General features: G+C 47.6%; 2 protein-coding genes across 2 annotated transcripts in view; one reads left to right on the top strand and one right to left on the bottom strand.

Annotated features, from left to right (window-relative positions):
- LOC138528729 (zinc finger protein 271-like) overlaps positions 1-24,771 on the top strand; it is a 507,619-nt gene that overhangs the window by 285,225 nt on the left and 197,623 nt on the right. The gene's annotated exons all lie outside the window — the stretch shown is intronic.
- Positions 1-24,771, bottom strand: part of LOC138528821 (zinc finger protein 271-like) — a 163,303-nt gene that overhangs the window by 114,985 nt on the left and 23,547 nt on the right. Inside the window, exon 2 of the mRNA XM_069640712.1 lies at positions 20,381-21,764. Coding sequence (XP_069496813.1) covers positions 20,381-21,385 — 1,005 coding nt within the window. The 5' untranslated portion in view covers positions 21,386-21,764. The remainder of the gene's footprint in view (positions 1-20,380; positions 21,765-24,771) is intronic.

Raw genomic sequence — 24,771 nt, 5'->3', positions numbered from 1 at the left:
GAGAGAGAGAGAGAGAGAGAGAGAGAGAGAGAGAGAGAGAGAGAGAGAGAGAGAGAGAGAGAGAGCGCCGGAGAAAAAAAGCACAGCTAGTGCCGCCCAGGGACGGCGGCGAAGAAAAAAGGGAAACAAGTACGGTGTTCTGAAAAGCCGGAACCCCGGAGTAAAGTATCCAAGGGGAAAGTCCCCTGAGAAATTCCAAAGCGAGGTGTAGAGGAAGAGCGAAGGACCCAGAGTCGAAAAGTAAACAACAGAGGAGGGTTGCAACGCAACGACCTGCCGGGAGGCGGGGATTTAAATACTCCCGGCAGCGTCGCGTCCCACGTTCGGAGCTGCGGAGCGAAACACAGAAAAAGGACTAAAGTAATCCTCCTCTACGTCCTCTCAAACTCCAACGCGGAAGAAATCGCCAGTCGTGGTGATGACCGCGACTGACAGTGGGGGCCTGGTGGGGGATGCCCATGGTGGGTGGGGGTGGTGGGAGACATGGATGGGGCCTGGTGGAGGGTGCCCCACACTGCTGGGGGGGTGGGGGTGGTGGGAGACATGAGTGGGGGCCTGGTGGAGGCTGCCCATGGTGGCTGGGGGGTGGGGTGGGGTGGTAGACATGGGTGGGAGTCTGGTGGGGGCTGCCCATGGTGGCTGGGGGTGGTGGGAGACATGGGTGGGGGCCTGGTGGAGGGTGCCCCACACTGCTGGGGGGTGGGGGTGGTGGGAGACATGAGTGGGGGCCTGGTGGGGGATGCCCATGGTGGCTGGGGGGGGGGTGGTGGTGGGAGACATGGGTGGGAGCCTGGTGGGGGCTGCCCATGTTGGCTGGGGGGTGGGGGTGGTGGTAGACATGGGTGGGTGGGGGCCTGGTGGGGGCTGCCCATGGTGGCTGGGGGGTGGGGGTGGTGGGAGACATGAGTGGGGGCCTGGTGGAGGCTGCCCCTGCACTGCTGGCGGGGTGGGGGTGGGTGGGAGACATGAGTGGGGGCCTGGTGGGGGCTGCCCATGGTGGCTGGGGGGTGGGGGGGTGGTAGACATGGGTGGGAGCCTGGTGGGGGCTGCCCATGGTGGCTGGGGGGTGGGGGTGGTGGGAGACATGGGTGGGGGCCTGGTGGAGGGTGCCCCACACTGCTGGGGGGTGGGGGTGGTGGGAGCCTGGTGGAGGGTGCCCCACACTGCTGGGGGGGTGGGGGTGGTGGGAGACATGAGTGGGGCCCTGGTGGATGCTGCCCATGGTGGCTGGGGGGTGGGGGTGGGTGGGAGACATGAGTGGTGGCCTGGTGGAGGGTGCCCCACACTGCTGGGGGAGGGGTGGGGGGTGGGAGACATGAGCAGGTGTGCAGGGTAGTCCCCTGTTTTGTGGGCTGCCTGCAGGGGCCGTGGAGGGTGTACAGGGTACACCTGTGAGGACCCACCCAGCCTAATCGCGTGTGATTATTCCCGCGCACCCCTTTAATACACGTACCCAGCCAAATCGTGTGTGATAATTCCCACGCACCCCTGTAATACACGTACCCTGGCTAATCGCGTGTAAGACTTCACGCGTACCCCTGTCATACACGTACCCAGCCAAATCGCGTGTGAAAATTCCCGCATACCCCTGTAATACACGTACCCTGGCTAATCGCGTGTAAAACTTCCCGCGTACCCCTGATATGAACGTTACCCGCTTTGGGTTCCTTGTTTGGCAGCCCTATCAACTGGTCCAGGGTTAGCGCAGCCCTTTGCGATGATTTAGCGATTTTGATGGCTTTTCCTTGCGCGAGGGCGTTCTTGGGGGCGTTACTGGCGCTGCTGCAGGGTCGCTGCGATACTCTGCGCCACGGCTGGTTTGGGAGCCTAAAATCCATGAATACGCTGTGCGCGGAAATCGGTTTTGGCGCACCCGCCTGGCTCAGACAACCGCACGCGGACACTCTGCGCCAGCCGCTTGCGACACTTTTCTGCGAAATTCTATGAATTACCCTGTTGGTTGTGAGTATGCATGCATCACCTCGATGTTTGTCAGGTCTCCCTACTTTATTGCACTGAGACTAAAGTAGTATTTTGCCATATTTCTTGAGTCTGCCCGGTTATTTGATTTGTAACTATTATTGTAATTCCATCTAGCACAAAAGACGCTTCAAGGTGCTAGAGCACAATACAATACATCTGTGTCACTGTATGGTAATGCACATGAAATAGGACATGTATTAATGACAGACTCTTTTAGTTCTAAATTTTTACCTCTTGTGTTGGAGTCTTCACCCCAATTGTTAAGAGGTAAATGGTGCAACAATGATTAATCTGGAAAAATGATAGATCACTATACCAGGACTGATTAGATGATTCTCGTGCACTGCAGCTAGGCTCGTCAGTTTTAAATGTTTACCTGCCTCATTTTTCAATTCATATATGGTGGATCTGGACCATGCCTGGAATGATAGAAGTCTATTTGCGGTTAAACTGGGAATGCTACGTCAGCAATGGCTCGCCTTTGCAGACGACATTATTATTTTCGATCCAACGGCAAGGGGTTTGCAAAAGAAACTCCATTTATTTGAAGAATTTGCAAGAGCCCACATCATTTGACATCTAATCCAATTAAAACAGCAATAATGAGATTTGGTGATAAGTCTAAGGTCAAAGGTTTTCTATCCGAGGACAATGCGATCAAATCCTGGGTCTCACTATTAAAGTCCAAAAGTAGACCCTTGCTCTCTCAGCTGAAAATAATCCACGCAAAATATTTTAAATATTCCCTGATACCGCTGATAGACTTCTTCACTTTAAAGTTAGAAAGTGTTCTATTATATTCCCTGGACATTTGTCTTTCTGATATGAACAACTTCTTGGATACGCTGCAAGGTTTGCTGTTGAAAACAGCAATGCACCTCCCATTGAGCTTATCAAATTGCATACTGAGACATGAACTGGGTTTAATTGCTTTTGGCCTCATCAGGAGTTTGGCGGTAACCCTTAAAATCGGCGGCAACGCTATCAGCGCTGATTTTCAGGGTCCGTCGGATCACGAGTCCAAATACCGCTGACGCCATTACAGCCGGCTGTACATGCGTCGGCTATAAAAGCGCCAGTAACCAATCACGCTAAAACATTGCAATCACGAGTCCGGCTTAGGCGCAATTAGCACTAGAAAAGCAGCAGAGGTAAAATGCTGGAGGTAAAAAAAAAACAGGCCACAGCAATAAGGGCCCAGGTGAATCCAATGCAAATCAGAGGCCTACAAATGAGCCACCCATGCACAACACACCCTCCCCAACACCATTCCACCAGCAGGAGCAGGGAGGAGACTGCAATAAGGGCCCAGGTGAAACCAATGCAAATCCGAGGCGTACAAAGGACCCACACATGCACAACACACACTTCCAAACATCATGCTGCCATTTGGAGCCGGGGGCCTTGATGTGGACTTCTACCTGGTGCGCCTGGAGCTACAGAGGCCAGCCAGCCAGGCCAGGGCCCTGGGAGCGCAGGGGGTGGTAGGGATGAGGAGGAGGAGGAGGAGAGCAGCACCAGCAAGGTGTCCAGCCATCCCCAGGGTCAGGCCAACACCCTGGGCCCTGACTGATGGCCAGTTGGTAACTGAATATCAGCTGGACAGGGCAACCATCACCCAGTTGCTGGACACAATCCAGGCTGACATCGGCAGCCGCATAGCCATCAGCACAGCAGTACCTCCCCTAGTGAAGCTCGCGTCTGTGCTTCAATTCCTTGGGACTGGCAGCTACCAACATACCGTTGCCATGATGCATGGCATGGCCCAGTCCACATTCAGTGCCATGCTGGGACAGGTGCTGGATGCACTGTTGATCCATGTGAATGAGCACATTGCATTGCCAGCCACACAGGCACAGGTGAACCAGCTGAAGGGTCAATTCCATGCCATTGCCCAAGTCCCGAATGTAATAGCAGCCCTGGACTGCATACATGTAGCACTCGTACCACCCCAGGCACATGTGGCAGCCACAGAAACCGGAAACATTGCCATTCCCTGAATGTGCAGATGACATGTGGCCCTGACCTCACCTTCAGCCACTGCTGTGCCCGCTACCCAGGATCCACCCACGACTCCATGGTCCTGCGCAACAGTACCATGCCAACGTACATGGAAAGGCACCGAGGGCAAAACACATGGTTGCTGGGTGAGTATACTGTAATGCATGTTAATCCACAACTGATGGGGCTGGTCACACACAATGAAATCCCTGAATGTCAATAGGCAGCACCATCAGTGCAGCATTTCCAATCAAGCACCTTGCACGAGAAACCTTGGACATGTCCAACACAGCAGAACACACCCATACAGGATGTAAATTACCTGTGGCAGCACAGTGACATTTGGAAGGCCTACCACCACAAAGCCTCCTGTGTGAGTAGCACTATGGCTTCCCACATTGACACAGTACAGACATCCCACCCTGCCCACCCGACAGTCATGCAAATGTAACACAAAAGTCTCCACATCCACAAATGCACCACACATAAGTAGTCTGAGTAATGGCCATGTACATCCCACAAACACTGTCCCCTGATTGGCTAATGAAATGCATGGAGAACAGTACAGAATAGTGACAACCCGCAAATGCAACATCAGCCAAAGGGAATGGCAATGACACATGAGGCAGCCACTTCTGACATGAACAATCAGATGGAAGGGCCCCCTTACCCAGTGACGAGTGAATGAGTACTGTTACATACTGAAACAGAGGCGTACCAAGTTGTGAGTACCTCATTGAATCAATGCTGCTCGTAGCACAGCACACTCTACAATGTTAGTGACCAAATGACAAGTATGGCAAAATGACACTGATGACTGAGCTCTGTACACCCACTGAACTCACTTTCTCCACAAACCTGCTTTCTCTCCCCTGCAGGTGATTCTGCATATCCCCGGTACACATGCCTCATGACCCCTGTGCATCATCCACACACTGCAGCGGAGCGGGCATACAACCTTGGCCATGCTCATACACGCATCTGCGTGGAGAGGGCATTTAGACTGCTGAAGGCACGCTTCCGGTGCCTAGACCGTACGGGGGGGCATTGATGTATGCCCCCGAAAAAGTTGGCAAAATCGTACTTACATGTGCCATGCTGCACAACACCTGCTGTCGTAGGAATGTGCCACTGCTCCCCGATGCTCATGTGTGTGCAGCCACCTGAGGATGGGAGTGAAAGTGATGACGTGCCTGAAGGTGTTGCACGTGCACAAAGGGTTGGGCCAAAGGAGGGGAGGTTGGCCAGACAGGGATTGATTGATGTTTTTTTTATACGGGTGACGGCTACATTTAACACTTGTCACTTCAACATTAAAGAGCACTTTATCACAATCACTACTGTCCATGCTTTGTGATTTTTTAAACATGATCGATTCTCAGTATAACAATCCCCCCTCCCCCAGTGAACACCCAGCACACAATCCCCTCTCCCCCCAGTGAACCAGCACACAATGGCCCCTCCCCCCAGTGAGCACCCAGCACACAATCCCCCGTCCCCCCAGTGAACTCCCCACAACAGTGCAGGTAGGTGCATGTTTGTTATCAGGGCAAACACAACGATGGCATGTCCGACTAGGATGGTCGTCGCTGCTTTCCTTGTCCAGGCCCCTCTGGTGTGTGTGACCTCAGGTGGCGCATTGAACGGTGCCTAGGAGACGGCTCAAGGGATCCCTCCGTGGGTGTAGTGGAGGTTGATGGGACTGACCCAGTTGATTGCATGTGCTGTCGGAGAAGGTTGTTCCCCTCCCTTGTCTACTCAGCAAGTGCTGATACTGCCTCGCACAACTCCCTCACCCTTTGTCCAAACCCTGTCAGGGCTACCGTGCATTGCTCCACCACTCTGCGTGTGCGCGCATTGTCACACGCTATGTACTTGCATCCATGGCGTATGGGTGCACTGATAGCCTTGATGTGCCGGCTGTACACCTTGGCCATGGATTCCACTTTGGCCTGTTTGGCGTTGATCACGTCCAGTCAGCCCATCACTGCTGCCCCCGTGATAAAGGGTACCCCTGGTGTGGCAGGTGCCGGCCTGCCACTTGTGCGCTGTTTGTGGGGGGCTGCATGGGGACATGTTGCCGGCTGGGACGGGGCTGCCAGGCTCTGAGTGCCGGTCTTCAGGGCTGCCATATGATGGCGTGTCTTCATCTGGCTGTGGTGTGCGGACATGACGCACATGCACAGGTGGGGTTTGTGCTAGCTGTATGTCTGGCCCTGGGGTCCCCTGTGGTGTGCCCATCCCTTCAGCGTCACTGCTTCCGGGTGAATGCAGACGTCCTGCCTGAAGCGCACGTGGAGGTGTCACTCCCACTTCGGGCTCCGATCCACAGGTGACTCCCTCTGCATCGGGGCTATGCCTGGTGGCTTGGGGCGAGCTGGCCGTGGACTTCCTGCGGGAATGTGGGCGCTGCAGCGGTCTGGTTGGGCTGCGTTGTGGTGAAGTGGGAGGTGTCCTGCGTCAGTTCCCTTCCGTGCAGCCCCTTTGTGGGGTGGTGGTGCTGGCGGAGGCATGCTGCCTCGGACGCCGTGATGGTGTGGCCTCCCCCCCCCATCATCTTCATCCCGTGGGGTTTGCCGTGTGCCTGTGGGGTCCATAGGGTGCGGATTGAGTTCAAGGCAACCTACATTAGTATCAAGCAGTTCATGCCATCAAGTGGGATAGTAGACAGTATCAATCATGCATTCGACTTGCATTTTGTTCAGTCACCATGTGGTGCTTGGTGTGAGTGTGGAGGTACACTGCATGGGAATGTTTATGTGACAAAATTACATGCGGGGTTGTGGTGCACTGCGCTCAGGGTCCTGGGGGTGTATTCTTGCACACTCACACTCTACGGGCCTCATTACGACCCAGGCGGTAAGGGTTTTACGGCGGCGTTAACAGCGCCGACCCTTACCGCCTGAGTACGAGGTCCCTTAGCGCCATGGCGGACTTAACACCTGCTTTTAGCAGGTGTTAAAATCCATGGCGCTAAGGGACCATGGAGTTAATTATGCCACCGTAATTTACGGTGGCGTAATTAACGCCTTCCCCACTCCCATTATGCCCTATGGGGCAAAAATGGGAATGGGGAAGGGTAAATGGGGATTGGGGACTTACCGCCCCGCCAAGGTCGGAATGGGGCGGTAAGTCCGCCAACCACCATGGCGTAAACGTAGTTTACGCCATGGTGGTAAAGTCACGGCCCAGGCGGTAACTTACCGCCTGGGTCGTAATGAGGCCCTACGTATCTGTCCCCTGCCCCTTCTATTGATGCACTGCACGTGCAGGGTAGTCTAGGCAGCACTACGGTTCAATTTATCAAGGGGTCACTTATGGGTGTCTGCAGTGCCTCACACGCATTTATTCACATTCATTCACTCAGGGTCTGCATGTGTGGTACTTTCAGTTGCATGCATTTGGGGGTGGGACTCACCTGCAGTCGGATCAATGCCAGTGCCTGCCTCTGCTCCACCAATTCCCTCGATGGTGCCGATATCAATCAGGGCACTCATCTTCTCCTCCCATGGTGTGAGTTTGGGTGGAGGTGGTGGTGGCCCTCCTCCAGCGCCCCTGCTTGCACTCCTGTGCTGTGAGAGGATGCCACGGACTCTCACACGCAGGTCGTTGAGGCGCTTGCGGCAATCCCCCCCATCCCAGGGCACGCGCCCCACTGCAGTTACCCTTTGGCTGATGTTACGCCAAATCTGTGTTCTGCGCTGGCCACTGGTTTTGCGCTGCTGCAGCTCTTCATGATGGATCTCAGCCTCCTCCACCAGTACAGCCAGCTCCTGATCACTAAATTTGGGCTTTCTCACCCTGTCCAGGGCAGACTTGCCCATAGTGCGCTTCTGTGACATGATTTGGTGTTCCCAGGGGTGGATGGCTTCCAGGGGCTGTGATATCCGACGGATTGTGATTTCCAAGATGGCCGCCACTTTGTTTCCCGTGCGCTATAACCGCAATAGGGCGGTAGCGCATGATGCACCGGATTTACGGGTTCTATCCGTTGAGCGCTATTTGCACTACCGCCATGTCCCTGTGCGCGTGCACGAAAACCTGTGATCTGGAAGATTATCCGCCGGAGGGTTTGGCATTAGCGCCATTTACGTTCGACGGGAAAACTGCCGCATTACCGCCGAACTCGTGATGAGGCTCTTTATCTTCACAAAGGAAATGGCGTCAACTGTGTAATTATGCCAAAATGTGTTCCCCTCAACCTAACTCTCTTTATGCTGATTTAAATACAAACATTCAATTACTTAACACACCATCAATAAATCATTATCAACAGGAAATGCAGATTATGCTGGCCGAGATAAATATAACAAGTGAAGACTATGGGCCTCATTACACGGAAGGCGGTGATCCAGGGTGCTATTAGCACCCTGGACCATGCCGGTAAATTACCGGCACCGCCTTGGGGGAAAGGGGATTTACCGCCCCATTCCAAGGTTGGTGGGGCGGTAAATCCCCCTTCCGCCATTGCCCTTCCCCATTCCCATTTCTGCCCCATAGGGCTCTATGGGAATGGGGAAGGCGCTAATTACGGCACCGCAATTTTGCGGTGCCGTAATTAGCTCCGAGGTCCCTTAGCGGGTTGGTTTTTAACGCCTGCAAAAAGCAGGCGTTAAAGCACCAACCCGCTAAGGGACCTCGTAGTAAGGCGGTAATGGTTAACGGTCACCGTTACCATTAACGGTGGCCATTAACCATTACCGCCTTCCGTGTAATGAGGCCCTATGTCTATGACTAGCATACGCAAAAAACTAATTATATGAGCACGATTGGTGTAATACCTTAGCAGAAATAGGAAAATACGAAACCTATACCGAATATTCTATTTACACCAAAAAATGAGTTCCCAGATACGCCTATATTGAATCCTTCCCTTGTAACCACTTTAGAACGTGCTATATGTGGTTCAAATTCAATCAATATCACACAAGGGAAAGAACAAAGCATTGGAATAAATATAAGGCGGCCACACCGATTGAAAAAATGTCGCTTTCACCCATGTGAGGAACCTACAGAAACGCTGAAACACTTAATTTTATATTGTTCTTATTTTAAAGCCAAGAGAACCATTCTACTAAAGAAATTTGTAAATACAGATTTTGAACACTGTCTTGAATCACTTGGGCACGAATGATGCAAGGAAATCATGGACCTTTAATGTGTGCCTTAGTGAGATTTTACAACCATATTGAAAATAAATTAATGCAATATGATATGCAATGATATTCAACCTGTAATTTTGGTCTTGTTTTACCTCTGGATCTTTTGTTTTATGCTTTATGTGTTTGATACATTTGTTTTCTTGGTTTTAGTTTTAAATATTATTGAAATTGGGTGATTACAAGGATAGTTTTTCATATGCATTGTATATGAATTGTTTATGTTTAATATTGATCAATTGTATTTTGTAAAGGTTCCATTTTTGAATCATAGACAAAAAAAAATTTAAAAAAATGTTTACCTTTCATCTTGTACTCTTCGCCACAGTTAATTAAAAACTAAATGGTTCTATATCAGAACCAATCGGGTAATCTTCATCCGCTAATGGTCATTGTTAGGCAGAATCCTGTGCAGTTCCCTTACAGAAGATTAAGACTACAGGTGAGAGCAATAAATCCCCTTTGGTATCAGTCTGTACCACAAAGATTTAGTTGGTAGCTGTGGCTGAGCAGTCAGACACATCTCAAGAGGGAGATGAGCAGTATTCAGTGTTTACACAATAGGCCTACAGCACTATGGCACAAGGAAACACTGACCAAAGCTTTGTATTAAAAAGTAGATATATATTTATTTTATACACTTCTAGTAAAACACATTTATCACAGTCATCAAGCAAGTTAAATTAAGTCAAGGAAAAATATACACACTCCCTATTTAAATTGTAGACCAAGTGAACCAGAGTGAAAACTGAGCAAAACGGCACAGTGAAAACCATACACAAGGGATACACTATCAATTTTTCACAAGGGAGGGAAAGCACAAGTTATCTAGAAATACCTTCTTACACACCCTAGCAACACTTCCCATATGTTTGTGAACCAGATTAAGCAAGACATTGCATCAGTATAGGCAATACTTAAATGAAAACTGAGCAAAATGGCATTTCACAAGGTTTAGAAAGGGGAAGAAAAGGGTAGTTATAAGAAGTAGGTGCATCAACACAGTTCTAGTTGAGAATCAATCTAAAGAAGGCAGTTCTAAAAAATGTAGCCAGAGTCATTAGGCCTGTGCCAGAGTCAGTGGTAATGGGCAAGGGCCCAGGAGCAACATGTTCTTGTAGCTGCAGTCAAGTCTTTGGTTAACGATTTTGAAAAGGTGGACGCAGAAGTTGAAAGACAATGTTAAGAGAGAGGGGCGGCCAACCCAACAGGTAGGTAAAGGATTTAAAACACCTTTAGTGCTAACGCGAAGAAAGGGCGGCCTGGCGGAACAATGTACCTTTAAAATGAAGAAGTGGCTCCTGTGGTGGCGGTTGTTCCTGGTAGTTCCTACAGTTCGGGTGATCCAGCAGAGGAAGAGAGGCTCTCATGGAGGAAGGTTCAAGTTACTGTACTACCCAGGGATGAAACCAGCCGCGGTGCTGCCCGACGAATAAAAGGTACGCTCCTTTAACTCGCGGTCCGGGTGGACTGGTGCCTGGCTATCCGGCCTTCGAGTACAGGGTACTGGTGATTCGACCAAGGCAGGTCCGGGAAGGTGATTGGCAAACTGGTTGGCCCCACCAGCTCAAGGGAAGAAGGCTCTTGCAGATGAAGATCTTCTCTCATCGTGTGGAGAAAAGTGGTGAGATGCTGCAGCAGGGCTTCACCAGTGGTTCAGTCGTTGCATATGTCTTTGGGTTCTCTCCTCTTCAGCCTCTTAGTTCCAGTGGCGATGTCTTGCTCTTCCAGTCCTCAGGACCCTGCTTTTATGCAAAAAGATCCCCATTCATAAAGCCTAGCTGTCACTCACACAGTGGAGTGGTCATCTTGGTGGGAGACCCTCCAGCCTATCAGGATAGAGTGTGACATGAGTTGCTGAGGCACCCTGTCCAGGGGTCCTACTCCCTCTCCCACACAATGGACCCACCCCAGACTCAGTGGCGCCGAAAGTAGGGCTTCTTGGCAGAAGCCTGCCAACCGACAAACAAAGGATCCCTGACCTGACCTGATTTAGGAGTTTAGAGAAAGACACGAGAAAGAAGTTATATGAAAGTTCTGGCAAATAAAACCTACCGGAGCAAAGTAAATATTAAAATGCACCGGCGGTATGTTAGAGGCTGTCAGAAAATGTGGTAGCCTCGAACAATGGGAAAATCCCATTGGAAAATATTTGCGGTCGAATATTTATGCTAGTAACCACTGCCACCAGCCAGAAACTTTTGAGAGGGACTGTACGGTACCCTCTCGAAAATGAACATAAGGGAAAAACGATTAACCCTTTCCAGTATCTCCATAGTAAGATGGGTTGGACTGGTTTAGTTCATAACAAATTACTTGTAAAGTCGATTGGAACTTTACATGCCCTGGGAGACAGTAGTCAGTCCCAGGGTATGGAGTCTATGTTTGGGGGTCGCTACGACACCCCTGTGTCACTGCACGGAGGGTGCTGTGCAACACATGTGAATAAAGATGGTTCCTATGGGGTTGAGAAAATCCCATAGACATTAAACACAAAAATAGCCTAGAACACACATAGCAAAAATGCCTTAAGAGTGGAAAAAAAGAGTCTCACTCAGCAGGAAAAAGAAACAAACCCTTCAAATCCAGCAAAGCTGCTGGGGGACTCTATAGGTAAGGGAAATTAGCCGTAGAATGAGAATTCTCCCTAACAGTGATGATATTGGTCATGTGTTAATGTCCGGCTCTATCAATGTATAAGTATTTACCTCCTGTCTCAGACTCTTCACCACAAATGCAAAGAGGAACGTGGTTTGACTATAATAGCTGGGTCCCTGACAAGAATCAAAGAGCACCCGGCCCTGAGAGTCATGGTTGTGGATGCAGTGTTTCTGGCATACGACATGCTGTGGGCTCAGAGGCAGCCCTGCCCGATAATGGAGAAATGGCCCGGGGGAGACCTGCTTGCCCCCCACAGTGACAGGTAGACATTGGTTGGACACTTATCCACGTCACCATCTGGCACTTTCCTTCCATCTTTTCGTTGCAGTGAAAACCCTCCACCCCCACACCACCTGATTCTACCTGTTCCCTGCTGTGAGATCCCTATGCCTACCAATTCCAGTTGCTTCTGTGGTGGATCTCCCAGCCCCCAGTTTTCTTCCATCTATGTCCGCCGGAAGATTTCTCCATTTACCGATGCCCACAGATATTGCATTGGCCACTCTACCTTTGATTCCAGCTGTTTCCTGCAGTGCCCACCCACATCCCACCCCAGACTTAATCAGATCCCGGAAGTATGCCCCCCTCTTCCTCTCTTGATTCGAAGTGTTCCTGCGCTGAGTTGTTCCTCAATTTCCTGAACTAGTTTCAGATTCCTCTTCCAGCTGTTCTACCACATGAGATCCAGACATCTCACACACTCTGTATTCCAGCTGTTCACATGAAGTGGCCTCACTGATCCTTCCAATGGTCTGTGCCTCCTTTCACCCTTGCCTCGTAGTGATCCAAGAGCTCCTGCAGTGGGCTCAGTGACAAAGCGGCTGTCTTGCTGCTAGGCCGCCGGATTGGAGTGAAGTAGATATATGATGTGTACCCCTATGGAGGCAGATGAGATGTACCATTCATTTTCAAAAGGAGACCTTCACCGGAGAGGAAATCTACCAATCTGAAGGCATCATTGACTTACCCTCTACTTATGCAACTGTCCCGTCCATTGGAAGGAGGGCATGACTTGCCAGATTCAGCCCTGAAGAGTCCGGAAAGGACACAGTCTGCTCCCGTCTATCAGCATCTGTCTGCTACTAGGCCGCCTGGTGGGTTTGTCATGCTTTGTGCAGTTCTATGTCCCTCTCCCCTCTTTCTTTGCATCTTTTGCTCTCTCCTTCCCATCTGTGGTGCTCTCCATCTCACCTATTTACTCAAACTGATACTCTATCGTCTATCCTACCTCCCTCGCAAAGCCTGGAAGGAAAAAGTTCAAAATAGATCTCCTGGTCTCCAATCCAGGCTTGCCCATCTCTGACACCTGTGTCAACACTTCTTCCAGGCTGACTGTAACTGACATCCTCTTTGTCGCTCCTTCCTTGGACCTATGGACTCCACATATGGACTCTGTCCTCTCTCCTAGTCTCCCATTAATGAAGGCACTAGTTTAGGAAGTACTTTGGCGTGCTTCCCATCCTCTAGGTGCATCATTAATGTCTATCGCAATGGCACCGTCTTGGCTCAGGGTTCTTAGCCCAACATTCTCCTTGATAGGCATCTTCCGTCTCTCTTCCCTTCTCCCACCACTTCTCCGGCGGCCACACCCTTTACCCCTCCAATGGGTGCACCACATCCCTGTGCCCCTCCTCGGAAGACCTTTAAAAGGTGGTAACTAGGTCCACCTTGCTACCCTCAACTCTCACTCTGCCATCAAACATGCTTCTGATATCTGTCTCCTTCTCAAAGACTTTGACCTTGACTTTCTCACCCTCACTGAGACGTGGTTTACTGCCAGCTCTGTCACTGTTTTTGACACACTCCTGCCTGAGGGTTACAAGATCCTCTCCAAGCCCAGGCTTAATGAGGCAGAGTGGCCTTGATCTTCCCTGACTGGATCCCTGCTACTATCATTCCCATTCAATCCTACTCCTACTTTGAATGCCTCGTCTGCTCTCCAACTCTTTCGCTGACTCGCAATCATCTACAGAACCCCTGGTTCAGTCGCCCTCTTCCTCTCTGAGTGGTCTGACCTCACCTGCTCCCTTCTTGCCTCTACCTCCAATGTTCTCCTCCTCAGTGACTTCAATATTCACCTTGACACTCCTGAGGTGGCCACCGGACTCTTCCACAGCCTCTGCAACATTCTCTCCCTCACCATTCATTCCTCTGGTTTGACGAACTCTGCCGGACATACCTGGGATGCTCTCATCTCCTCGAACATTCCTATCTCAAACCCTTTCACTACGCCTCTGACTGAAGTGTTTTGACTGCTCTCCAGTTACAATCTCGATTTTGTTTCAATCTCCTATAAACATAAATATACAGAACATACTGTGTCCCTGTATTTAAGGAGGAACATAATACTTCAGGAGGCAGAGATCCCTCCTCACTCTCACCTGCAATTGCATGGGTCTTGTTTCAAGATGGCAGCAGCGTTCTGCGTCTTTCAGAGGCTGCCGCCATCTTGGAACTTCTAATTCATACAATAAGTGCCCTGGCCGCAATAACATCATGACATTACGTGCCTATGATGCTATTTGTCTAACTTACAACTACGTTGGTCTATTTAATTACCCGCATTCACGTTCTCACTTAGAAATGGATGAGCGTTTTGGCCCCAAACAAATATATGAACAATTAACCATATCCTCAACTTAATTATGTTAAGTGTGATATTTAACATTAGATTAAGACTAATGGAAGACATCGTGGTATCTTAATGGGAGGTCTGAATTGCATTTTAGTATGGGCATCAGCTCTGTGTGGCAATGGGGTTGATTACCCCAACACCAAAAAACTCTTTGGGCATCATCACGAGTCTGGCGGTAACCCTTAAATGCGGCGGTAGCACTATTACCGCCGCATTTAAGTGTCCGACAGATCATGGCTCTGGCGGATTTCCCCCCCATCTCTGAGCTAGGGGGAAATCTGCTGCAAAATTGCCGATTTTTGGCGCGATTACCGCCAGCGGGAAATCCGCCGGCGGTAATAGCGCAAATTTTCCCCATTGGGCACAATGGGGAATGAGGAATTCACGAATGGGCCCAATGGGGAATGGGCAATAACCCTTCCGCCAAACCCGTGATCCGGCGCCAATAGCGCCGGGGGGTTTGGCGGTAGGGCTATTAGCGCCGGCGCTAACAGCGCCGGCATTACCACCCAACTCGTGATGAGGCCTTTTGTCTTATCGTTTACCTTTTTACATGCATTTGAATGGATAATGTTATGCGATTATCTAAACACATACTTCAAAGTCCTGCAGTGATATAACTCCAAATAAATCCCTGTGTGGGCATTTATCGTTTAAACATTGTTTCCTTTTATTTACAAAAATAGACCTGTATGATCGATAACATCAGTGATTTTGAAGATCCTTCTGCTCGATCGGCAGTCTGCAGCCCCATATCAGTATGCCAAATGACAGACTAATCTGGGTCACTCCTGATTTGCACATCCTATACACCGGTACTATTGAGACATTCCAAACATTGCTGCAAGATTGAAAAATGCCACATGAGAAAATGCTATTATAACCTTCCCATAGTGCATCCCTATTAAAAACAATCCCATATCATACGATGTGCCATGTATAATAGAGGCTGTATGCAAATCGTCAATATCCATAACTTGCGTGCATGCACATGGAAGGCTCCATCCATCACAAGCAGTCCATACATTCATTAAACACAGCTTATTGATTCATTCATAAGAAAACCTGCATTTCATCATCTTTGTTGAGCCCTAACATTGTGCTTCTGAGTTTGCAGAAAAATACGGGGAAACATCTAAAGTATGTCCTGTATATTTTTGTTTATAGGATATTGAAACAAAACCGAGATTGTAACTGTAGAGCAGTCCAACACTTTAGTCATGAATGTGATGATATTAAGTTTACATTTTGTTTTTATGAAGATGTGTTTCTTTGGAGATTGATATTTTATTTGTATTGTGCTCATACACAAGTGTTTCAGAGCACAATCAGGCAAGGAAGGGAAACAAGGGTGGACAAAACAACGATCTTATTAGGCCCAGTGACATTGAGAATGTGCAAGTGCAGGGGAGAGGGAAGTGGGAGAGTGCAATGGGGAGGGGAGAAGTGGAAAGTGCTAAGCAGGGATAAAGACAACAAATGGTAGTGCAGCCAGCAGCGTGGCAAGTCCAGCGTTTAACACGCAGATAGGGGGTGTCTGATAAGTGCAGGTAAGGGGACTGTAGAGTTACAGATCCAAGTGCAGGGGTTGCCAGGAAGCAGTGTGGGTGAGTGGATGGGTCGCCAGGGACCTGGGCTCTAAGTCAGAGTGTAACCAGGTGCAGAGTACCAAAACAGAATGATCAGCAGGGGAGAGGGGGAACAAAGGCAGAAGCAAAGAGGAAGGTCTGGAGGGGCTTCCGGAACCGGAAGTGGTTCTCCTCAAGTTGTAGAGTGGCAGGGAGGCTGTTCCAGAGGGAGGCTCCAGTCGAGGAAAGATCGACCCCCAACTCGTTGCTTGGAGAAGCGACTGACCCTGAGGGAGTGGGAGGTGGAGGAGCACAGAGCTCAAGTGGGAAGGTCTTTACAGAGCAAGAGTTGAAGGTATTTTGGACCCAGGCCCCAGAAGGCCTTGTGGACAATACAAAGGGTCTTGAATTTAATCCTTGCAGCCACTGGGAGCCAATTGGCTGAATGTATTATGTATTTGTTATCTAAGTTTTGTACTTCAACAATAATGCACAATCAAAATATATATGTTTTTGTCTGCATTCTGCTGGGAACATGTGGACCTTACTGTTTTGCTTTGGTGGGAACTCCTGTGAACTTTACTCTGTCTTCTATGGATTCATTTCCTTCAGCATGTGTCTGTTACCTCCAACTAGGGGTGCACCGAAAAGTACAAGTATTCAGCTGAATACTTGGACAAGTATTAAGCTGAAGAGTTGCCTTTTATAATAATAATAATAATGTTATTGTGTTTTAGTCAAAAATTTGAACTTTACACATAATATGGCAGACATATCAACACAAACAACCTAACCAAATTCATTAATAAATAAAGTTGTGGAAACAAGCAAAACGCTTTGTAAACAAACAAAAACTTTATTGTATTTATTTTCTTTGTTGTCTATGGACGATGTATGTGTGAAGAACCATGAAAGGAATAAAAGCATAGTTTGTATTTTTGTGCATTCATGGGTGTCACTTGTTGGGTCGGGCCCAAGTAACTAAAACTATCCCAAAAGTATAGTATGCATGTAGGCAATCACTGCGAGGAGAGACTAGGGTGTGTCTACTTGTACTTTGAAATGTTCTTTTTGGACCTGCCCATCTTTAGCCTTCTGGCTCCAGCAAGGCACAGAAATACAAAAGGAGTGATTGCATCAATGAGCCCTGTGCTAACTGCTGAAGTGCTACTGAATGCAAACCTTTGGGACGCTAAATCCATGCTTTCTCCCTGTGGTACTGAGTGGGATGAGGCATTTGAAACATGTATTTTCATTAATACCTAGTATTCTTTTTGGGATGGATTATCATTGTGGTGTTTTCGGGCATGGTAGAAGACACCAGACAAAAATATATAGGGAATGCCGAGTGCTCTGTGGCTCTCGGCTGATCCTCTCTGGAAGGGACAGGCTCATTTTCAGATCTTGAATTAGCAGGTCCATGTTTATTTTACTTATTTGTTTCACTTGTACATCCATTTGGTCTAATATTTATAAATGTATCTCTGTGTCTTTATTAAACAAATAACCCGCTTTTTTAAAAACTCTCTGATGTTGGGAAGAATGTCTCTGCTGCCACAGATTGGGGCATTTTGGTTAAAGAAATACAGCCACATTCTTTAGTAACATCTGTCACTTGTTTTCAATACACAAGGATTCATTTTGATAACATGGGAAAGTAGGAGGGCAGCAATTGCAAATTATGTTTCGATATTACAAGCACATCTCTTCCACAAGCACACTTTCCACTGAGCCATCTTACTTGCTTAATAATCTTGGCCTGCAGGCTGAATACATTTCTTTGCTGCAGGCACACTACCACTGAGCTATTTTACTCAAGGTTTGGAACTTACTGAGATCACTGCAACAGCTATATTAATCCACTTAATTATTTTGGATTGGGAATCGGTGGGATTGGAACCTGTAAAATTCAGATTTCTCACACACATCAGCAAATCAATAAGCACCTAAATGAAATAGCAGAGCTACTTCATAAACCATTGTTCCAACTCAATGGTTTTGAACTTCAAAATACAAGGAAGATCACAGAAGCATTCAAAATATTGAGAGTTTTACTTCAGCTCACCCCTCCGCAGCAAACCACTGGATATAATTCTGTCTGTTCAGCGCATGAAGGGCAGGGTCTTTATTTGCACTTTCACACCTCTGTTCTGCTGTACTCAAAAGGCAACAGCAGTATTTGTTTTATGAACTTGTTAAAGGATAAGCCTAACCTGCCTGGATAATTCCAGCACACATGCAAAGCATTACTAATGTATTTTGTAGAGGAAACTATTGGGCTTACAATAATTATTTCGTCAAAGCCGAATATTTCATTTTCAGCTGGAATTCCGCTGAATACGTATTCAAAGCCGAATTCTGGTGCCCCATACCTCTAACACAGACACTGTGCAAAGGTACATTTAAGGTTACAGGCTTACTGATGGAAGAGCTGGTACTTCTAGTCTTCTTAGGTTACTAAATAACCAAAGTTGTGTGCACTTTCTTTTGCAAATTGGCGGACTCCAGGGAGGTTCCTGGTGGAATTATTAGCACATTTCACTGGCTCCTCATTATGTTCAAAACTCCATGTATCACCTACAAAGCAGTCTCAAACAGAACACCACCATACCTGGCGGCCAAAGTCCACACCTCTGGAGGCTCTTGTGCACACGTGGGAAAACTGTGAACAGGCTGGAGTCAAAGCTAGCCCACAAAAAGAAAACTCACAGTCCTTCTCCTGACACGCCCTGACCATCTAGAACTCATCCCGATAGAGTCTCAAAATGCCCCCACCATCCACCAGTTCCACATAAGACTAAAATCATGGCTCTTTCAACAAGACCTGCCAGATGAATAAAAATCCCTCTCTCCTCCACCAACAGTACTGCGCTACTGTTTGAATGCTGGCCCCCTACTGTTGGAAAGTACTCTGCTGCTCTTGAGCTAGTTTAGCGCTATAAGTTATATACCTCTGTGCCGATTGTAGTATTACAACCTCATTTTGATATGGTCAAGGGCAGAGGGCACATTATAAGTGTGAGGGTTATGAGTCTGGGCATCAATCAGTTTCCCAAGCTAGACTCCCAGAATCTGGAATAACTTCCCAGCATGCATGAGAGTGGTTGTCTCTGTTTAGCTCTTCAGGAAGGAACTGAAGACGCTGCTCTTCAAAGAACACCTATTCCATCTTCACACTACGTCCTCACTTCCCCCACTTGATTAATTTAGTGAAACCTCCCCTCCCCCCGGCAGCGTTGCATTGCCTTTCAGGTAGCTTTCTATTACAGAAATCCACAAGTAGGTTTACATGCACATGTGCTATAACTACAAACCAACATTCTTTTTTCTCCCGTTTGCTGCGATTCTTTGGTTTGTATTGCCCCAATGTATCACAATGTACAGTTTGTATATTGTAGCAGGACATGTTATCAGCCGGTAGCCTCTATGGGCAACCGTGTTATTCTATTGGAGTAGAAATGTTCTTGTGCTTGGCCAAAGTTAGGCATTTGTTGCGACTTCTTTTGTGGTTATTGGCTTCTGGCTCATCTTCTTCTGACGAGTTTGGCAATAAAGTTGCTATATTGCATCCAGCGAGTTAGATTGCTTGTAATAATCTACAGGCCTTTATATATATCTGGACTAAAACAGTTCTACTTCCGGGATATCTGGTGGCGTTTTTAGCCTTCTGTTTACTTCCTATAACACTCTGTAGATCCTTCTCAGTGTGTTGTCTTCTACAAAGATCTTCCTTTTTATTTCATGGGCCATGAGTTTCAGGTCTTCCCCAGTGAAGGTTGAATGTCCTTCTTTTATTACCTCATTCTTTCACAGGATAATCATAGCCCATATTTCCTTTCAGAGATGCTTTGGCAAGATCTGATTATTTCCCAGGATTTGAAGGAATAGGAGAGCATGTATTGCTTCTGAGTTAAGCGTTTAGCATTGTAGCCAATCCACTATTGTTAATGGATGTGCACTATTAGAGCATTTTTAGTTTTGCCATTTAAGTCCTGATTGTCAGTGAAATGAAATTTAAATGCTTTTAAAGCCTCTCTTTTGCGAGTCTTATGGGGCATGTCTGTTTTTCAAGGTACGGATCATCGCGTGGGTTATCGGATCTAAGGGGAAGCATAACCGGTTCTCCCGCTATCCATTGCTGTGGTCCATTTCTTGACTGGGATCTCCAATTCTGCAGCAGTTAACACTTTGCACACCTGCATGGCATCTACCCAGAATGGAGCCTCCTAAAGCTTATTAGAGATGAAAAATAACTGAAGCTTTTCCGACACTGTTCACTCCTAAGGCTTGACCTCAGTATGGATCGTTGATAGCTGCTCCGAGCGGAGGACTGACGGAAGCTTCTCTTCCACTCTGCACACGTAAGGCTTCTACGGAGTATGGATCATGAGGTGCCTTCTTAGAGCAGAGGACCGAATAAAGCCTTTCTGGCATTCTTTGCACTTGTAGGGCTTCGCCTCTGTATGGATTCTTTGATGGCTTCTCAGATCTGAGTAGCGACCAAAGCTTTTCTTGCACTCGCTGCACTTGTAGGGCTTCTCCCCAGTATGGGTTCTTTCATGGGATGTAAGATTCGCAGACCGAAGGAAGTTTTTATTACACTCAGTGCACTTGTATGGCTTCTCCCCAGTGTGGGTTTTCTGATGGGATATAAGATGTGAGGACCGAACAAAGCTTTTCTTGCACTCAATGCAGGTGTATGGCTTCTCCCCAGTATGCATCCTCTGATGGCGTTTCAGATGTGATAGTTGACTGAAGAGTGTGTTGCACTCTGTGCACTTGTAGGGCTTTTCCCCAGTGTGGCTTCTTTGATGGGATTTAAGCTGTGAGAACCGAATGAAACTTTTCTCGCACTCCGTGCACGTGAAGGGCTTCTCACCTGTATGGATCATTTCATGGCATCTCAGAGCTGAAGGGTGACTGAACCCTTTATTACACTCTGTACAAATGTAGGGTGTGTCCCCAGTATGGATCCTTTGATGGCTTCGAAGAGCGGAGGACTGACTGAAGCTTTTATTGCACTCTGTGCACGTGTAGGGCTTCTCCCCAGTATGGATCATTACATGGTGTCTCAGAGCTGAAGAGAAAGTGAAGCTTTTATTGCACTCTGTGCACTTGTAGGGCTTCTCCCCAGTATGGAGCCTTTGATGGCGTTTCAGATTTGAGGGTTGATTGAAGAGTGTGTTGCACTCTGTGCACTCGTAGGGCTTCTCAATAGCATGTATCCTCTGATGGCGTTTGAGAACGGAGGGTTTTTTGAAGATTTTGCTACAGTTTGTACAAGGATATAGTATTGGCTGTTCTATCAAAGGCAATGTCAGATTAAAGTCCTTTCCACATTCTGCAGCCTCACAAGGCTTCCCCTCATTATGACTCATGATCAGATGTATCCTCAAAACTCAAAAGCAATCAGTGATTACCTGGCCAGGTGCACACAGAAGGCTTCCCCCCAGTGTTGATCCTCAGATGTTTGCACAGATCTAAATACTTTTTCAAACTCAACACCTCATTGTGCTTTTCATTAATGTCAGAGCTCTAGTGTATGATTAGAAAAGACAAGCTAGTAAACCACATCCCTCAAACACTGCAGAACAAAATGTGTTCTCCTTTAGGTAGATTCTCATAGATGCGCAGGTTGTTTGGCTTTCCCCACAGAGGATGGGGATTGCTCTACAGAGTTGGAGTTGTTCATCGTCTGCAGGATTGTTCTTCTTCTGTCTTGGGCTTTATTTCAGGATCTTGGTCTTGGCAAAGGTTCTGCAGAAAGAAGCAAAAATTACAGCCATTATTTTATAAACTATACAGTCAAGATATGAATGGATCTTTCGAAGAGCAGCGAGTCACTCTCCCCAGTTTACTCCGATTTAGATGATGGCTTAAGGAGACAAAAACACATTTAATGTTCCAGCGGCAATAACAGGTCCAACACATTTACTGGTAGAACTACCATTAGCTCTGCTAGTTTGTTTATTTGTTTATTTTACTTATATAGCGCACCTGACCCAGGGGTATCTGGGCGCTCATGAAATAAGATAACGGTTACAGATTACAATGAATACAACAGAGAGTACATACATGCATGGATGGATAGATAAGTACAGTTACAGTTTAGTGATCGGAAACATGAGGAGCAAACCAGATTAGTTCTTACTGAGTATCCAAGAGATAACATTTCTCCTGAAGTTTGCTAATACTCGGATTCATTTAATGTCGGAAGGGAGGGTGTTGCACAGTTGCGAGGTCATGACTGGGAAATTTGGACCGCCTGATCTCTTTAGATATCTCGGGACCACTAGACAGGAGGTGTTAGAAGATCTCGTAGTTCGAGTGGAGGATCTCAATGTGAATTTTTCAGTGAGATAAGGAGGGGCTGTGTGATTCAGCGCTTTATGGGTAAAATAGAGTTTTGAGTTACATTTTTTCTTGTATGGAAAGCCATTTGCAATGTTTTCTGGTATCTGAGATGTGCTCTCTTCTTGGTATATTTAGGGCAGCTCCAAGAGCATTGTGCCGCATTATCTGTAGTTTGTTGAGCACGGTCTTGTTCGCACCTAAGTAGAGACCATTACAATAGTCCAGTTTGGACTGTATGAGTGCCCCGGCTAGAATGAGACAGCTTTCTGTTGACAGCAAGGGCCTGCAGGCCCTTATCAACTTGCCTGTGTAAGTGGTAGCTGATGCAGTCATGTTCACTTGTTTGGTTAGGTTGGGGAGGTAGCGTCGAGATAAAAGCCTAAAGTTTTTACATCTTTGGCGATGGGGATGTTGTTCCCATCTATATTGATAGTGGTGTAATTGGGGCTTCATTTGTTTAAGTTAATTGGGGAGCCAACCAGGAGGAGTTCCGTTCTGTCATCATTCAGGCAGAGGCTGTGGACAGCCATCCATGCCTGAATGATTGTGTAGATTTCGTTCACATGATGTACATCTGTGTCATAAATGCCTGTCAATGGTAGGAGCATCTGGGTGTCATCTGCATAGTGTATGTAGGTGACACCCAGACGGACCAGTTTATCAAACAGCGGCTTTGTAAAGATAGTATACAAAGTGGGCAAAACACAAGAGCCTTGTGGCACGCCGCAGGTGATGTGTATGGGGTCAGCAGTTGCAGAAGGCGAGAAGACCTGCATGGTCCTTTTATTGAGAAAAGATTGAATCCAGCTGATGGCGGTCCTAGAGAAGTGAGCTGCCGTGGCAAAGTCATCACAGAGTATCTTGTGGTCTACAAGGTCAAATGCTACCGACAGGTCAAGGAGGAGTAGGATGGCAAGGCTTCCTTTATCTTTAAGTTCGTCAATCTGGCTTTTAAGGTCGACAAGGGCGGTTTCTGTCCCATGTTGAGGTCTAAAACCAGATTGCCGTGTTTCCAAGAGTTTATTGGTCTCTGGATAGTCTTGGATTTGCAAGTACGCAACCCTATCTAGGATTTTTAACAGAAAAGGACAGTGGTGATGGGCCTGTAGTTAGTGGGGATCGTGGGGTCTATCGTTTGTTTTTTGAGTAAAGGGAGTACCCACGATTCCTTCAGGTTACTTGGTACAGTGCTGCGAGAGAATGATGCATTGATTAATTTAGTAATGAATGGGGCCAGGTCTCTGGATGCGTCTTTGATGATCTGTGCTGGACAGCTGTCGCCCTGGCAGTTAGAAGGTTTCAACAAGGCTGTAAGTTTTTATATCTGTTGTGCAGATACATTAGTGAATTTAAAGTCTGTAGGCTGTTGCGATGGGGTGGCAGGTGGAGGTGTAGTTGAAGCAGAATCACTTAGTTGATGCCGTTTGTCTGCTATTTTAGTCTGAAGGCCAGCAGTTTTGTTGGTGAGCGCATTTGGAATGCTTTTGCACCAGGGTTTGTCTTTTACACATGTTTCCATGGGTGGGTTAGGGTTCTCCAGCTCTCTCAGTATGTTGAAGACTTCTTTAGTACTGGATCCTGCTTGGTTTATTCTATTGTTGAAGGTGTCCCGCATAGTGCGGATGATCTCGTCTTTGTATTTAGCAGTAATATTAGCTAGGTTAGTTTTGTTCTCTGATGAGGGGGTGTTTTTCCAGAGTGTTTCAAGTTGCCTCTTTTCAGTTCGTAGCGTCTTTAATTCAGGGGTGAACCAGGAATTCATGTGCGCTCTTGTTTCCCTTTGCGCATTTTGTTTCCCTTTGCGCATTTTACGCGGTGCGACTATATCTATAGCTATGGCTATAGATGCATTATAGGCGTCTACCAATAGGTTGGGGTCATTCGTGATTGGTAGTGCGCTTAGTACAGGGATTACTAGAGGTAGAATTGCCTCGGCAGTGATGTTACGTTTCTTTCTAGTAGGACCCTGAGGTGCCATGGTCAAGTTTTGTTCAGTAGATTATTAATGCTAAACTCAAAGGAGAGAAGGTAGTGGTCTGTCCATGATTGAGGTAGAATCTTGTGCATTGTGATTTAGATCTGCTACCCAATCGAGGGTCCTTCTTTTCTCTTGAGTGGGTTGGGTGATTTTTTGTATGAGTCCATGTTCAGTCAGGACATTAGCTAAGGAGATTGCTGGGAGGTCGTTAGGATCGTTATAGCCAAAGTTAAAATCTCCTGGGATTAGGGGTTGCGAGGTGGTTTTGGTATTGTCTGCAAGTAGTGTCATGATATCTTCCTCGTATGAGCCTGTGGGCCTGGGGGGCCTATATATTGGGTGGATTGTGGTGGTACGTTTGTGCGACATTTGGAGTTTAGCTGAGCTAAGCTTGCAGGATGAGAGGGGAGCTGAGGGAGCTATTCTCATGTC

The sequence above is a fragment of the Ambystoma mexicanum genome, chromosome 7q (assembly GCF_040938575.1).
Source record: "Ambystoma mexicanum isolate Mex_15411 chromosome 7q, UKY_AmexF1_1, whole genome shotgun sequence".
Classification (NCBI taxonomy): Eukaryota; Metazoa; Chordata; class Amphibia; order Caudata; family Ambystomatidae; genus Ambystoma; species Ambystoma mexicanum.
The sequence above is the reverse complement of the archived record's forward strand: the minus strand, read 5'-3'. Positions and strand labels throughout refer to the sequence as shown.